General features: G+C 35.3%; 1 protein-coding gene across 1 annotated transcript; it reads right to left on the bottom strand.

The window, feature by feature from the left end:
* Positions 1–16,602: 16,602 nt before the first annotated feature.
* LOC108033063 (uncharacterized) lies at positions 16,603–17,556 on the bottom strand. The gene has a single exon (XM_017107226.3). It carries the CDS (start codon positions 17,371–17,373, stop codon positions 16,846–16,848), a length of 528 nt encoding a protein of 175 aa, XP_016962715.1. The 5' UTR covers positions 17,374–17,556; the 3' UTR covers positions 16,603–16,845.
* Positions 17,557–18,076: the final 520 nt, after the last annotated feature.

Below are 18,076 nucleotides of genomic sequence, written 5' to 3'. Positions count from 1 at the left end.
AAAGCGATCCCATAAAACCAAATGGAGTACGCTTACTTCTTGATTTTCCGTGAGCCTTACAAAGTTTATTTTTTCCTTCTATGTCTGAGATCTGCCTTTCTGTGTTACTCAAAACTAAAAGTCATTGATCCTCAAAACTATGAAGCCGTTCGCAAATTACCTTCATTTTTGGTATTAATTCTTTACCTTTTTAAAGCATTTCATAGTAAACTTCCACATTATAAAATTTTATTAAATCCCAAGAGTAGGCTACAAATTTAACGTCCCCCATTGGGTCTAAATATATTGCCGAGGTCTTATTTATCTTCTTTATTGCATACCATGACTGATCAACTTTAGCTGATGCGTTAGCAAATTGGCAGAATATAAATAATAACATAGCCATTACAAAACAATATTTTGAGATCTTTGATGTACCTGTTGTTTGTCTGTTCGGTTTTGTCTCTTCGGGAATCGATTCCATTCTTTCGACATTTCTACCACTCTAACCTTTTCGTCTTTACCCTTATGGACTTTTTTCACCTTTCCCATTGGCCACCTGGCTGGATGACTGTTTTCATCCTTCAACATGGCAAGTTGTCCTTTCTCTATATTTGGACTTTCCCTCTTCCACTTGTGTCTCTGTAATAGGTTATGCAAATACTTCTCTTTCCATTCAACCTAGAAGTCTCTTCTAATTTTTTGGATTTATTTCCACCTTTTTAAATTACCAATTTTCTTATTTTCAATTGGTTTAACAATCTCTAACGGTGGTCTACCAATCAAAAAATTACCTGGAGTTAATACTCCATGTTTATCCATTTTATTCTCAGAAGTATACAATGGAGAAGTATATAGAAGCATGCTTCTAATTGACTATTTTCCCCTATCACCCGTTTCAAATGGTGCTTCATGAATTTAACTCCAGATTCCCAAATACCTCCGAAATGAGGTCCAGCCGTGGGATAAAATGCCAATCAGTTCTATCTTTTTTGAGCTGCGAACATTGTGTTTTCCTTGATTGCTTTAACTTACTCTTGATCTAATTTTCCTGCAGCTCCTACGAAATTTGTTCCGTTATCTGAATAGATGTTGGCAACTTTTCCTCTTCTAGCAACAAATCTTCTTAGGGCTGCTAGAAATGCATCCGAGGTTAAATCACTTACCATTTCTAGATGTATGGCTTTGGTGGCCATACAGACAAATACGGCAATGTATCCCTTATATGTTTTTAGTCCACAATTCTTGGAACTTTTAACAAAATAAAGACATGCGTAATCTATTCCAGGATATAAGAATGGGTACGGAGATTGCCCATTATTTGCTTAGCTGTATTTTGTCTATACCTAGCACACTTGACACATTCTCTCAAGTACTTCTTTAAGGAATTCTTTAGCCCGAAAATCCAATACCTTCTTGTCTTAATTTCTTTTTTTGCTTCCAAGCACTTTATTTCTAGACGGAACTGACATTCCAGTTGTTTCTTAATGATGATCTTTACAGCTCGTTTTAGCTCCTTTGCGGATAGAAAAGAAGGATAGGATTCTTTCTTAATTTGTGATTGAATTAATCTATTTAAATATACTATTTTTCTTAAATTAAAATTAAACTTTTTTGTCATATATTTTTGATAGTGTTGAAAGCACTATCCTTTTGTTGTTTCGACTCCTCGCAATTTACTTTGAATTTAAATAATTCCCTTTGCGGTTCCCATTAAGCCCTAGGGTTTTTACGCTTTAATTTTCCACAAGAGTGAGAACCTTGTTTTCTCCTGCATCTTCTACAGTTTATTTTTAAACTGTTTGAAATCCATTTCCTTAATTTCATTCCCACTTTTTGTAACTAAAATTATTTGCATCTTCTATAGAATCAGCCCCACTCATTAGGTCATCTATATAAAAATCATTCCTTTTTATCTCACTTACATCTTTGTTTTTGCATTTATCAGCAATATCTACTAGAACTCTAGTAACTAAACTGCAGACTGGTGCAGATGCAGTAGCATATGTGACTGTTGTCAATTTACAATTTTTAATTTTTTCATCTGGAGAATCTTTTTATAAAATATATTGGTACTCTTGATCATTATCATTAGTATATTTCTGACGATGCATTTTTTCAACGTCCGCAGATACAACAAATTCCCATTTTCGCCATTTAATAATAAGGTCAAAAATATCTTTTTAAGCTCGTGGACCAACCCACATTATGTCGTTCAAACTTTTTTTATTAGTTGTTTTTGCTGAAGCGTCAAAAACAACTCCTGATTTGGTCATTTCATGCATGAATTCGGCATAGTCTGTCCTTAGATTTTCATTTTTTTTTTTTTCATTTTTTCTCAAGATTTATGAAACGAGCCATTGCCTGTTTCTTCGAATCTCCAGAGGTGACATCATCTTTAAATGAAATTGACAGAATGTATCGACCATCTGAACCTTTTTTTGTAGTTTTTATGAAATGACTTTCACTTATTTCTAATCCGATGGCATTTTTGTCTTCTTCCCCAATTTCCCAATACCGATCTATATCTTTTAATTCGGTGATGGTTGGATGAATGATGGTAAAGAAATTCAATGACGTCGAACAACGCTTGAATTTCTTTTGATTCTTTAACATGGCTCTCATATAGTTGCAGAACTTCTTTTTTAAATTTTCTTATTATTATGTGTGCAAAAACTATATCAACCTCGTGTTATTGGGGTCCTGGGTACCTCTGCATCAAGGGTCTGACTTGCCTTCCGTTTAAAACAGCACTTCATTGCCTTTTGCAGCGCTTACTCCGGATTGTCAGAAGCTTAATGAAGCTGTGTTTGCTAAAATGAAAATTATGAAATTTAAAAACGGAAAATATTTTAAAATTTTTTTCATGGAATCGTTTCTAATTTAAAATTTTTCACCACATTTCGAAAACTAAACATTCGACTAGAATAGTTTGTCAATCGTTAGTCCACGTTTGTTTAATATCATATTCATATATTCATATGTGTCATATTTACAACTTTAGTTTTTTTTTTTACTATGGATATTTTTAGTTGCATTATTTAAAGAGAAATTGATTGAAAATAATTCTTTTGTAATTTTAACTCATAAATGTAGTTTTACTGTTAGCCCAATATTTAAAATTTTAATATTTCATTACTCCCATGCTACAAATAGTGGTCGCGGTAGTATTCGGAAGGGTTATGAAAATCCAAAATATATTGCTCCCATGCTATTTATTTTTAACATAATTATTTATTTATTTTTTATCATAAAACATTTTTATATCATTGATTTATTGTATCTACAAGTTTAAATATTAAGCATACCGCTGGGTAATGCTATGGCTTGAAACTGGCTTCGTATTTTTAGTTTTCTTACAAAATATAAAGTTAATATAATTATTATAACAATTGTTAAAATTAAGGATGCATGTCCAACTAAATGGTGAAGGTCTAATTCCCTCAATTCTAATGGAATGTCGGGCGGGCACCAAATAATATTTGGTATTTCGTTAACTTATCCAATGGAAGACAAAGCTAACGTTCCCTGACCTTCTAATTGAATACTATGTTGAGCTACCAATATTTTATCATCAGTTTGAGCAGTACAATCTGACCTCAAAGTCATTATTCCTTGTTCAGGTAAAGCTACTATCTCTATTTTTGAGTTGCTACACTGAATTCTGGCCTTATAATTGTCTTGAACCTTAAAAAGTCAACTACCTTTCTTTTCCAACTCAACCCAATGTGACTTACTCTCTACAATCGATTTATACCTGCAGTTCGATGCCTTATTTGGTTTGATAGGCCTAATCTTACAACAATTGTCGTTAGCACTACTCCAAGGCCAACTTCCCTCGCAAATCTTTTTATTCGACTGCCACCTTTGACAGTTATTAATAAAAGATTCTGCCAAAAGGTGATATGCATCGATCTCAAAATTATAAATTAAGTACTGAGAATCTACATGCACCGTAATTATGCGGTCGTCAAATCTAACCGGAACTGGGATAATTTTATAAAGTACAGCAGCATGTCTATCAAACAAAGGTATTTTGGCATTAATTATTAATTTTTTATCCACAAATAAACCTCTAGCCGTCAGTAATGTATAAACTTTCATTAATTCTGTGCTTGTTCTTTTCCCTTGCAAGACTAAATTTTCAGACAAACTGTCTTTTATTCTGGAAATATCACTCTTTAGCTGACTAGGTCTTAATATGCTTGCATTAAGTCGCTAATGATTTATGTCTATTAATAGGCTTATGATACCATATTACTGCTGTCATGGTCTTGATTCTTTTCCACCACCATTTAAAAATTCTGCCAATAATTGAAGTTGCCCCCCAGGCTTTTTGAAGGTTTTCTTTCACCAGGCAACCACGGCAACCTTGCCGTTGAATAAACAAAGAGAATTCTGGGAAATCGAGATATTCCTTCTGGTGTTTCCTGTTTTTCCTAAAAAAAAGTCCCTAAAGCGGAACAACGTGATCGTCAGCGTCGAGGAAAATTTTTGGAAGTCGAGATACTCCTTCTCTTGGCTCCAGTTTTCCTGGAAAAAGTCTCTAAAGCGCATCAACGTGATCATCAGCGTCGAGAAACTTCTCAGAAGTCAAGTTACTCCTTCTCGTGGTTTCGTGGGGCTGCCCCCCACGCCTGTTATTAATTCTAGTTAAAGCAACATAATTTAAATTTAAAATCTTTAAATTCCTATAAAGTTAAAATTAAATTAAACAACTAAATTTAAAGTAAAAGTAAATTTAAAGTAAAGTTAAAGAAGTAAAGCTTTTCTCAGTGCACCCTGTATCACAAATACATACACACAACAGTGCAGCCCTCTGCTGAAAGTGCACAAGTGGGCAGCCCCACGCCTGTTATTAATTCTATTTAAAGCAACATAATTTAAATTTAAAATCTTTAAATTCCTATAAAGTTAAAATTAAATTAAACAACTAAATTTAAAGTAAAAGTAAATTTAAAGTAAAGTTAAAGAAGTAAAGTAATTTAAATTATCCCGAATACAAATAATTTGTAATGCAGTAAGCAATCTCGAAATGGGAGCAAGTGTTTGAGCCCCTGGAAGTGTTTTTCCCAATTCTTTCTACAGTCAATTGAAATGCAGTTTTACAATTTATAAACAAAATTACAGCCAATAATACAACAAATTGAAAGCGCTTTCAACGTTGGATATGGTGGGTAAGTGATCGGCTCCGGTCGTCATGCTACATATTTTGATTGACTGTTTATAATAAAATTCCAATGTTCTTAATATTATAAAAGAAATTCCCTTTCGATGTTGCTCATTCAAATTTGCTTACTTAAATTTTATAATAAAAATTAATGTTTAAATTTGGATAGCCTTTATTTGATGCGATATGACTTTAGCATTATACCCAACATTGTTAGTTTAATGATCATTATTACCTTTTTATATATATTAAACCTTTTATAAACATGAATTGATAAATCTTTTTATTAATGGAAGCTGACATCAATGAGGATGGTTAGGAGTTAGGCGTGTGTCAAAGGGATCACCAACCTCTGTCAGGTTATGCGGTTGCGGTGATTATGGTAGGGTGGGCAATGTCAGCGGCAAATAACATCATCGCTGCTGACACCGACACACATACATCAGCTGTTGCCATTCCATCTAGGCAACACTCTTCTTTTCAGGTATTCCCTCCCTCTTTATCCCACTATTAATTCTGTCCTCCTACAATTTTACCTCAAAGTTCGCACGCGAATTAAAATAGGATATTGTACATACATATGCGAGCAAGTAGCACTGTGGATCAAATTGGAAACTCACTCCCTTTACCGGCGAAAATATGAGTCGGAACCAGCACGTGCCACACTTGAAGCTACACCCACCATCTTTCGCTGCTGCTAGAATCATTCTTGATATGCTACAGTATTATATTATATATAATAATCTTATTTTTGGCGCCCAACGTGGGGCTAAACCGGCAAGCCCGACTATAAATATTTTGTAAAGGACAGTCACTTCCATCTGACTAGGTTTCTATTTCTGACTTTGAAGTTTTTATTGTTTTTCATTTTCCCTTTTTCTAGTTTAGTTGTTTAGTTCTGTGGATACAATAATTTATTTATTGCCTAGACTAGCAGTTGAATTATAATTAATTTTATAACTCCGAAATTTAACTTAAAAATCATCGTGTGCAGGCAAATTGTGATTAGGAAACGTTGTTTATTCGTTTTTACGTGGATTTAATTGCTACGGCCATCCCGTCTACTAACACTGATTTAGTTTGCATACCCTACAGGTTTATTTTATTGTGATCGTGAGCGGCAGAAATTTGAATTGTTGCCGTTTGCCTTTTTGGCTTTGGCTGTGCTTCGTGTCCATTAAAATAATTTTGTTTTCCCTTTCGTTTGAGGATATTAAAATTTTTCATTGACGTTGCGATCGTGAGTTTCGGGAAGATGTTGTCTCTTGCCTTCTTCGGCTGAACTTCGTGTCCGCGTATGATTGATTAATTTGCTGAACAATCTATTCTTTGAAGGCGACGAGCGAAGAGTTGATACTGAATACGGGATTGTGGACAAGTGCTACGCCTGCCGATCAATTAACTTCGTTTTGTCAATTTCCCTCACCCGTTCTATTTTTCGAAATCTATACTATGAATACGATCGTAAATAAAAATTGAATCTGGATGTAGGCTGTGGACAAGTTCTACGCCTTCCGATCACCGAATTATGATCGAATTCTCTAAACTTTTCTTTTCTACTTTTCAAATCCATTGTAATACCTGGCTGATGTTTGACTCTTAACTATGTGAATTGATTGCATAGCTTCCAATCTTTTATGAATGATTAACTTTTTATATTCACTTTTATATTCATTCTCTTTCATTTTAATATTTAATAATTTTTTTTACATTTAGTATAAAATATTATTTCCGTAATTACATTTAGTACTCCGAGGTTGAAAGGCCAGTAACGCGCACTGACGATCTTTATTGTCACATTTGCTCTGATAAAATTCAGTTTGAATCCGAACTTTTTATAACCAATTGTGGACATAGTTTTAACTGGTGTTCCATCCGATAGTTCAGGTGCTTCTACTTCAAAAGAGGTAGCTAAGACTCTCAATCTCCAATCGGTTCTGACCCGATCAAAAGCTGGAAGATTCAAGTCAAAACATGGTAAATCCTGGGGGTAACACAGATCCATTGCCGCAGGCAGAGCAGCTAAGCATGGCGGATTCTATTAAAAAAGCTATAGCGGAAGCGATGGCTGCAGCCATGTCTGAGCAGTCAGTCCTTTTAGCTAGGTCCATGCAGGATCAAACTGATAAGCTAACACAAACTATCACAGCAGGACTTAACATCAATTCGAACAGTCCACAACATTCTCTACAGTATCAGAATAACTTTGATGATACAGGGCTACCACCTGACAATAACTCCGTAGGTCAGGAGTCTGGTGGTTCCGAAAATGGTCAGAGTCGCAAATCATGTTGTCGGAACTAAGACCGGACAAGATAACACAAACAATTGCCAATTGGATACTAAAGTTTTCTGGAAAGGGTTCCTTGTCTATAGACGATTTTTTTCCTTCCAGACATTCAGCATTGCAAACTTTGAAAGGTGACTTAGACTTACTAGCTGGCTTTGCTAGTAATTTGTTTGAGGGAACAGCAAGTGAGTGGTATTGGCGATACCATAAGAAGGTACGTTGCGTTAAGTGGCAACCATTATGCATGGCTCTCAAGGCTCAGTTTAAAGATTCGAGGACTGATAGGAATATCCGATCAGAGATTGAACAACGCAAACAGCGTTCTAATGAGTCTTTCGATGACTTTTATGGTGTCATCTCTTCACTAGCAGATAAACTAACGGAACCATTGTCTGAGACAGCCTTGGTCGAAATTCTCAGAGCTAACCTCCTTCCAGACATTCAGCATGAAATTTTTTACGAGTCAACAAGCACAGTTGTTCAATTAAGAGCGCTGGTTCTCAAGAGTGAAATTTTTATGAAAACTCTTCCTAAGACCCAACATAACCCTTCTCGCCATGTTCCACGAAAAGTAGTCTGCGCGGTCGACCCTCAAATCGAAGAAGATGATTATGACAATGATGATTTCCAGGACGATTTTGAAGTGTCAGCTTTAGATTTCCCTTGTTGGAATTGCGGAGTTAAAGGCCATCGATACCAAGAGTGTATTGCAGAAAGAAAAGTCTTCTGTTATGGGTGTGGAAAAGCCAACACTTATAAGCCAAATTGCAGTAAATGCCTGTCAAAGCCTACAAAAAACTTCTTGGCCCGTGTACAGCCGAAAAGTACGCGTTAAACGAGGTCGTCTCAGGATCCACTCCTGATAGCCCAAACCACTATAAACCAGACTTTACTTACATACCGGATTTACCAATGATTCACTACTATGATACCCCAAAACTGACACTATGTCGTTCTCAAATTCGTCGGAAATCCTTTCGGAAACAAATCAGAGTGGAAAAGAAAGTTCTTCTTTAGTTGGTAAATTAGGAGACTATCTGCCATATGCTAAAGTATCAGTGTTGGGAAAGAATGTGATTGGTTTGCTGGATACAGGTGCTTCAGTCAGCTGTGCAGGTGGATCGTTTGCTTCCGAGATTCTGAAGATGGACCAGCCCATTAAACCAATAGAATCTTTCATCAGAACAGCAGATGGACAATCTCAACAAATCATAGGAAGGATAAAAACAAATATCTGTTATCAGGGAAACGTTTTAATCTGCTACCTACTAATATGACACCTCAGGAATTCTCGGTTGCTGAAATTAAAAGCTCTCAGATGAGACCTTTGTCCTTGTGACAACAGACAAAGCACGAATACGCACTAAGCTAGGCAACAGCTATTACAATGTAGAGCACCTACAAGGAAGATTTGTTGGAAAGTTTCACGCGAAGGACTTGAAACAATAGGTGTTTGCTACTTCTTCTCCAAGCGCGAATCTCCCTTTGTTGATTTTCTAGGGCGCTTGTCGTTTATATTGTCAACTTTTAAATTTTCCACCACCATTTAAAAATTCCGTATTAGAAGTTGGCGCCAAATATTAAAATGGCAGAGCAAAGTTCCTTAATTTTCCCAATTTCCAACACTAAAAAGACGCGTTCGATAGGTATTCCTAAGCAACTCTGGTCCCACAATTTTCGATAGCCAAGCCTTGCTGACTGGTGCATCTCAAATTTTCGCTCTTTTCCGTTTTGAACTTTGGCCGTGTGAGGATCGTTCTCGCTTAAACATATTTACCAAAGCCAAAATCGTGAAAAAAATATCAGACATCCCCAGGCTTTTTGAAGGTTTTCTTTCACCAGGCAACCACGGCAACCTTGCCGTTGAATAAACAAAGAGAATTCTGGGAAATCGAGATACTCCTTCTTGTGGTTCCTGTTTTCCTGGAATTGTGCGAAATTCTTGGAAGTCGAGATACTACTTCCCTTGGTTCCTGTTTTTCCTAGAAAGTCCCTAAAGCGCAAACACGGGATCGTCAGCGTCGAGGAAAATTCTTGGAAGTCGAGATACTCCTTCCCTTGGCTCCAGTTTTCCTGGAAAAAGTCCTCAAAGCGCAACAACGTGATCGTCAGCATCGAGGAAAATTCTTGGAAGTCGAGATACTCCTTCCCTTGGCTCCAGTTTTCCTGGAAAAAGTTTCTAAAGCGCAACAACGTGGTCGTCAGCGTCGAGGAAAATTCTTGGAAGTCAAGTTACTCCTTCTCGTGGTTTCAGTTTTCCTGGAAAAAGTCCATAAAGCGCACCATCAAAATCGTCGGCAGTTTCATCAGCTTTTCTCAGTGCACCCTGTATCTCAAATACATACACACAACAGTGCAGCCCTCTGCTGAAAGTGCACAAGTGGGCAGCCCCACGCCTGTTATTAATTCTAGTTAAAGCAACATAATTTAAATTTAAAATCATTAAATACCTATAAACTTAAAATTAAATTAAACAACTAAATTTAAAGTAAAAGTAAATTTAAAGTAAAGTTAAAGATGTAAACTATTTTAAATTATCCCGAATACAAATACTTTGTAATGCAGTAAGCAATCTCGAAATGAGAGTAAGTGTTTGAGTCCCTGAAAGTGTTTTTCCCAATTCTTTCTACAGTCAATTGAAATGCAGTTTTACAATTTATAAACAAAATTGCAGCCAATAATACAAAAAATTTAAAGCGCTTTCAACGTTGGCTATGGTCGGTAAGTGATCGGCTCCGGTCGTTATGCTACATATTTTGATTGACTGTTTATAATAATATTCCAATGTTCTTAATATTATAAAAGAAATTCCCTTTCGATTTTGCTCATTCAAATTTGCTCAGTTAAATTTAATAATAAAAATTAATGTTTAAATTTGGATAGCCTTTATTTGATGCGATATGACTTTAGCATGATACCCAACTTTGTTAGTTTAATGATCATTATTACCTTTTTATATATATTAAACCTATTATAAACATGAATTGCTAAATCTCTTTACTAATGGAAGCTGGCATCAACGAGGATGGTTAGGAGTTAGGCGTGTGTCAAAGGGATCACCAACCTCTGTCAGGTTATGCGGCTGCGGTGATCATGGCAGGGTGGGCAATGTCAGCGGCAAATAACATCATCGCTGCTGACACCGACACACATACATCAGCTGTTGCCATTCCATCTAGGCAGCACTCTTCTTTTCAGGTATGCAAGCATTGTGGAGGATTATAAAATGCAAACAATCGACCCAACTATAGAGTGCGATACAACACTTGAAATGGTAAAGTCTTTACCAAAGTTCACAGACAACGACGCTATAGTCGAGTGCCTCGACTATCAGATACCCGTTACTCAGCTTAAGGGAGCAAAAGGATAAAAAACTGCTTATATGTATATCAGCAGCAAAGCGATATTTTAGGGTTCCACCTACCGGCTTTTTCAGTAGATGTTATGTGGGCGGCAGACAGATATGAGAGTTTTGGCCATTTGTGGGCGTTAGAGGGATAGTGGCACCTGATCAAGAATATATATACTTTATGGGGTCGGAAACGTCTCCTTCACTGTATTGCAAACTTCTGACTGAAATCATTATACCCTCTGCAAGGGTATAAAAAAACATTTTTCAATAAATAATGGAAAATACGAATTTTTAAGAATGCCATTCGGATTAACAAATGCACCAAGAATTTTTCAGCGAGCAATGGGCCACATCCTAAGAGATCAAATAGAGAAAATATGTCATGTCCACATGGACGACATTAAAATATTCTCAAATTCGATTGAACGATGAAGACTTAAACAAAATTATAAATATATTATTAAGGGCAAACATGAAAATCTCTTTAGAAAAATCAAAGTTTTTTTAAACGCGAAACCAGTTTTTTAGGATAGATCGTACCATATAACGTCATTAAGACAGACCCAAAATTGACACAATTACTAAATATCCGCTTCCAAATAATATTTGGGAACTAAGAAGTTTCCTTTGCCTTACGAGCTATTATAGAAAATTTGTTTTAAACTACGCCTCTATAGCCAAAAAAATATGTTGGAGGTCATGATGGCAAAATTTCAAAAATAATATCAACGAAAATGTTAATTCAACTGGAGGTCATCCAGTTGAATTAACATTTTCGTTCATATTATTATTAAAGCTTTTAACGAGCTGAAAGAAAATCTCGTTGCTCAAGTAGAACTAATTAAACCGGACTATATAAAAAATTTACCTGACCACCGAAGCTTCGGACGTCGCAATTGGTGCAGTTTTATCTCAAGAAGGTCAACCGATTACTTTTATTTCAAAAACCTTATCTAAAACAGAACAAGTTTATGCAACTAATAAAAAATAACTTTTAGCTATAGAATGGGCTCTTAAAAATCTAAGAAATTACTAATACGGAGTGTTTGGAATTGAAATTCAAACCGATCATCAACCACTATCTTTCGCAATCTCTGATAAAAATCCTAATATAGAAATGAAACGCCGGTATTCCTTCATCGAAAGTTTCACTCCAAAAGTCATTTATAAACCAGGTACAACTAATGTAGTTGCAGACGCCTTATCGAGGATTCAGATTGACAACATAACTGAAAGTAACGAATCGGTCTCAGATCAAAACACTCAGCATTCAGCAGAGAGTAGTTTTGAGAATGTTATACAAGAAACCCGAAAATCCTTAAACCAGTTTAAGCAACAATTGCTAATAGCAACGGGGAGGTATACAATACATAAGTCGATTAATATATTCGAAAATATCAGACATATAGTAGAATTTGACACTCCCGAAAATTTGATATCAATCTTAAGAGAATACATTCCTCCTAATGTAACAGTAGGTATTCATTGTACTTTAGAGGAATTACTTCAACAATTTCAACAAGCCAAAGTAATAATGACCGATAATGAACCGAGCTTTACCTCGGCCCAATTTAAATCTTTTGCAAAAACTTTTAACTTTTAACTTTACATTACGCAGATCCGAGGCATAGTACCTCAAATGGACAAGTTGAAAGGGCACATTCTAAACTAACAGAATGAGCTCGATGCATTAAAGAAGAATTTAATTTAACCGACTATTCCAAAATAGTAAGTAGAGCCGCTCAAGAATATAATCAGAGCATGCATTCATCAATGAAGCAAAAACCCTTACTATATAATAAAATAGAAAAGAAAATACTGGAAAAATACACAAGAGCAAATGTTAGAAACAGATAATGATAACAGAAAGGAAAACCAATATCTTGTAGGACAGGTAGTTTATGAAAAGAAACACGTAGAAAAAAACTAAACTTAAAGTAGTTAAGGAAAATTTACCTAACAAAATAATAATCAACAATATAAATAAAATTATTTACAAAGATAATATAAAATTTTAAATATTTATATATTACCTTTTTTTCCTTTTCCAGAAAATGTTTTATCAGGTGCTCATACTACACCTTTTTTTTATTAACAAAATCAGACATAATTGACTATACAAGTCACGAGTATCTTTTTTTCAAGGACAGACGTATTGACGTATACTACATATCCAGATTTATTTCACATAACTAACTTAAGTGTTTATTAAAAAATAATTCACTTGGAATCAGATAATATAAAAAGGGATACTACTAAAATATCACAATTTAATATGACTTAGAAGTAATCGAATTAATTTTATCCCAATTTCAACTAGATCAAAAAGGGGAATAAATGAGTTAGGCACTGTGTGGAAATGTTTAGGTAGAACTCAGGAATTAATTGAAAATAATAATAAGCAATCTATTATTAATTCAAAGTTGTTCAAAGAAATATAATCTCTTTCTGATGATTTTAAAATGTTTTTATTGATCAAGATTTACCCTGCGAAAACATCGCTTACGATTATTAACATTTGACCTGCAAAATTTAATTAAGACAATCACCCTTACAGAAATTGACGTTTTTAGTATCAAAATTTTAAGCAATGATGACACCATGGAATTATAAAAACATAAACAAAATCCAGTAATTATCGCTGACTTAATGGACATCTCTGTATTAAATCGCACCTCATAAATAACTTTAAAGAATTTATATAAAAATAATAAAAAAACAGATGCGAAATATATCACGCCAGAGCGATTTCTGAAATCGATGGTAAACTAGTATAGCTTCAAAACTAAGAGACTAGTTTGCGTGGAAACGGACGGACAGACGGTCATGGCTAGACCGACTCGTGTTGTGACGCTGATTAAGAATATACATACATTATGGGGTCGGAAACGTCTCCTTCACTGCGTTGCAAACTTCTGACTGAAATTATTATACCCTCTGCAAGGGTATAAAAAAGCTATATTATTTGTAACCAAAAAACAACGGCCAGAACCAGAAAAATTCATTAACCAAGAAAATTTGTTAACAGAATTAAGAGATCAATTAAATGAATTACATATTGAATCGGGACGATCCATTTATCCAACCCGTGAAACCAGGCCACTTAAGGATTTTGTAAACAATTATTTCAATCTCTGCATTTGCCTTTGGTTTTGAGGTCCGATCTTGGTTCCCCAGCTAAGTTAAACAAATCAAAATTAAAGTAAACATCAGCTTCCGTTCTAAGCCCAATCAATTGCCACTTTTGCGTTCCAAGTGTCCGCCCAATTGCATCGGTCAGCATAATTGAATTTCACAAAAAGATGCGAGAGTTTCATCTTAAGCTTTTAATCTAAACATAAATTGAAGACACAGCGTGTCATCACGTAAATGAAGCATTCGTGCGGCGTTTGCCGCTCTGATATCTTTTATTATCGGAATCTTTATAACAAAAAACCGCTGAGAACTACTACTACTTCTGATGAGCCGGGCATTTTTCGATTGCAGTCTCGCACAGTAGAATGGAATTGAAAATAAGTGTTTAGCGATTCTAATAAATATAATAAAATATTAATTACCAAAAAAAGAAAACCAAGTTGAATATGAATTCGAATGTATCGATTATAGTACATTCGCCACAGAGATCTGCAACGAGTAATGAGTTATCAGGTAGTGTCCAAAAATATACCCAAACCGTATATGAACGACTCGTTCGGATCAGTTGATTGGATTGATCGTTGGGCACTTGCTTGTATAATGTATGTCTGATCGTAGCGATCGCTCGCCATTTGCACATGATCGATCGCTATCGTTCATAAGCACTGAGTTAATCGTTTATGATCGTATTAAGCCATATGCACGATCGCTTTTGATCGTGTATTTAAGTTTCTTTCAGTTGGAATGATCGTATTTGTAGTCAGTTGTCCGGCACGTTTCGCTCTCAATTTTTGGAGATGGATTTAAATGCAACCATTTAATGCAACTTCATGATTTTTTATTATTTCCTATGATGTAATTGTAATGAATGAGTGTTTTACTGTTATTCCTGTGTAACACACACACAATCCATAGATATAAATTGAGTACTGCACGATCAATCCATGCGCAATACAACAAAAATCAAAACAATCATGCTCTGTACGGGACAACACGCTCTTAGCCACTCGGAACCACCCGGATCGGACAACTAAGGTGATGGAAAAAATAATAGAAACGAATTTTCACTTTGGGTTTAAATACGTTTTTTTAATAAGGAACGTTGTAATGAGTGGAAGTTTTGATTTTTCTTTAATATATATACATCTATCTCACATACTAGAAAACAAAAATTCATTTAACTTCATTGATTTAGCTAAAAAGTTAAATTTTATGTTTTTGACCTGGAAATAAAAATAAAAACGAAATGACTAATCTTTATCCAAATTGACTAGTTTAGCAAAATTTACCATGAAATGTTTTTAGTTTTAATATTTTGTTGCGTTACCACTGCTTTTCAACACTGCAGCACACCTACGAGGCATAGACTCCACCAAATTGGAGCATATTGTTGGCTCAATGGAGTACCACTCTTTCTGAACTTTCTCCCACAAATGCTCCTTATTTTTTGGTTGAAAACCACTTAAACGTTTTTTTAGAATGCCCCACAAATGCTCAATGGGGTTTAAGTCGGCTGACTGAGCTGACCAATCCATAACGTGGACTTTATTGTCCTGGAACCACTTATTCGACAGCTTCGATGTGTGTTTGGGATCATTATCTTGCATTAAGCAAATCAATTTTTGTTTCATCGGAGCAACAGACATTCCATTTTCCAGTTCTGGCGGGTCTGGTGGTTTTTGGCAAAGCAGAGTCGCCTTTCTGTATGCCTCTTGCTCATAAAAGGAACTCTCCTTGCTGAATGTGCTTTTAAACCGTGCTCAATCAGTCTGTTGCGAATGGTGCGACTCGTTACGGATGCGTTCATGTAGTTTTTAAGATCCTTCGAAGAAAGAAATGGCTCCTTTTTCGACTTCCTTATAAGGCTCGTGTCAAATTTTGAAGAAGTGGCTCGCTTTCTTCCACGTTTCTCCTGTTCAGCTTGATAGTAGATAGCAGAAAATACTTTTTTTTTGAGCATTCTAATAGTTTTGCAATTTTATTGACGGATTGACCTTCTGCCTTTAATTTGAGGATTAGATTCCTCTCTACTATGGTGCAATGTGTTCCACGACCCATTTTGAAGCTTTTAACAATATTAAATTATAAATTGAACAAAAAATTGCTAAAATAACACTCCTTGTAATAAAAATACTGAAAACAATACCTTTTATTTGAATTTAAACGAAGAATAACCACAGATTTCGACCAAATACAACCGCGTTTCTGTTATTTTTTCCAACCCAAACACGAGGTCTTCTGACAAATTTCCATGAATAAAAAGAATTGCAAATGAAAAGCGTTCAAAAGGGAGACTGTGATTAAGTACCGTTATCAATGTTACCAACCCAATGGGTTTCATAAATATTCCTAAAGGTAGAACTTAAAAAAAGCCTTAAAGTGAAATAGTTATATTCGTTTCTATTATTTTTCCCATCACTGTATATCCTATAGCTTCCAAAAAAATTATCGGGAAAAAAAAATTAAAAAAATTATATCATATTATATTTTAAAGAAATTTGAATTAAAACTTTTAAAAATCCGACGACTTTAACATACATATAGCTGTCAAAGAAACGATCAGAGAAATAATGAAATTTTTTTTTTGATATTACTGAAACTAGCAATAACCATTAAAATTGTGTTACTAACGTTGATTATTTCTTATAACTGCAGGGGTTATAAACTTCGGCTTGCTAAAGTTAACTTCCTTTTCTTATTTTTTATTGTATTATCTTAAACCAAATACATATTCCATTCAATTTATTGATTTCCAAAAATTAAATTAAAAAAAAAGATTGATGAATTTTACAGGCTTATAACTTCATTATATAAGCCTTCGAAAATGTCATTAAATTTCATACAGTACCAACGAAGGAAAGAATTCACAAGAGAGAATGTATCTTAGGACATCCAAAAGCCCGACAACGGTATAGATCTTCAATACAAACTGGTTTTCTTCATTATCCTCAGGAACTCCTCCTGGTTAACCTCACCGTCGTTGTCTAAATCAGCTTCGTCAATCATCTCGCGTAACTCCTCGTCCGTCAGTGTTTCGCCCAATTCGCGGGACACCCTTTTCAGATTCCTAAAGGATATTTTCCCTGTCTCGTCGTCATCAAACAATCGAAATGCTTTCAGAATCTCCTCCTTAGTGTCCTTCTCAGCCATCTTCATAGTCATTAAGTGCAGAAAGTCATTGAACACAATCCGTCCGCTGCAGTCCTTGTCAATCTCCGCGATCATCCGCTTGATTTCTTCTTTTTTCGGCTCAAAGCCTAGAGCTCTGATAGCCACTTTAAGCTCTTTGACCTCAATGTAGCCAGTGCATTCGTTATCAAAAAGATCAAAAGCTTCCTTTATGTCTAACTTCTGCGCCTCTGTCAGCTCGAACTTAGGCCCAGACTTCTTGCGGCCCTGTTGCGTAGCCCGTTTGGCTGGAACAGGGTTTTCTGCAGTGAGGTCCATGTCTGCAAATGATTGAGTTACTGGCCTGTATAATTTCGATGAAGTTTTTTTTTAAGATTTTATATGAATCCTTTGAATTTGTCGTGAGGAGGGTTGTCGACTCGTTTCTTAGCTATAAACTGCAAACAAACTACAGTCCCTCGGTTTTCTACTTTTTTACATTAAATCTAGTTTCCACGGCGCTGTTTCCGACAACTTGTCTTGTTGCTGTTGCCATGTTGGTCACTATATGGTTGTTGACTGATTGATTACTGACCGATAGTGATGAATTAACTCCTCGTGATGGCCTAAAACCTAGTCTGACAGAGGATTTCATTGTTCACCCGCAATGCATATAGCGTGGTCTTATACAACATCCCCATAGAGAACATCTGTTCAAAATGATTTGACATAAGTAAAACTCCGTGCCCCTACCTTTTACCTACCTTTCAAACCCAAGTGGCTGCTTCTGCAATTTCTATTCTTTAATGTAAAACTCCGATTCCCTATCGCAGAAAAATTGTCAAAATTGGATGAGGAAATAAATGCGATGTTTTTGTAACGTCAAAAACTATCCATTCAAGGAATGGTAGATAGGAATTGAATATCTGTGGGAAGACGCTATTACTGTCCAGGCCGGAAAAATTTAAGCAATTTAATAAAAGACAAATCTGCTGGTGGACAAAAATAAAGATATTAATGGAATGTTCATAGAAATTTGTTT

Source organism: Drosophila biarmipes, unplaced genomic scaffold, assembly GCF_025231255.1.
Source record: "Drosophila biarmipes strain raj3 unplaced genomic scaffold, RU_DBia_V1.1 ptg000019l, whole genome shotgun sequence".
Taxonomy (NCBI): domain Eukaryota; kingdom Metazoa; phylum Arthropoda; class Insecta; order Diptera; family Drosophilidae; genus Drosophila; species Drosophila biarmipes.
This window is presented reverse-complemented; position numbering and strand designations above follow the sequence as displayed.

Bases quoted from the DNA above. Each gene is read 5' to 3' on its own strand.
- LOC108033063 (XM_017107226.3), bottom strand. From the start codon at position 17,373: ATGGACCTCACTGCAGAAAACCCTGTTCCAGCCAAACGGGCTACGCAA.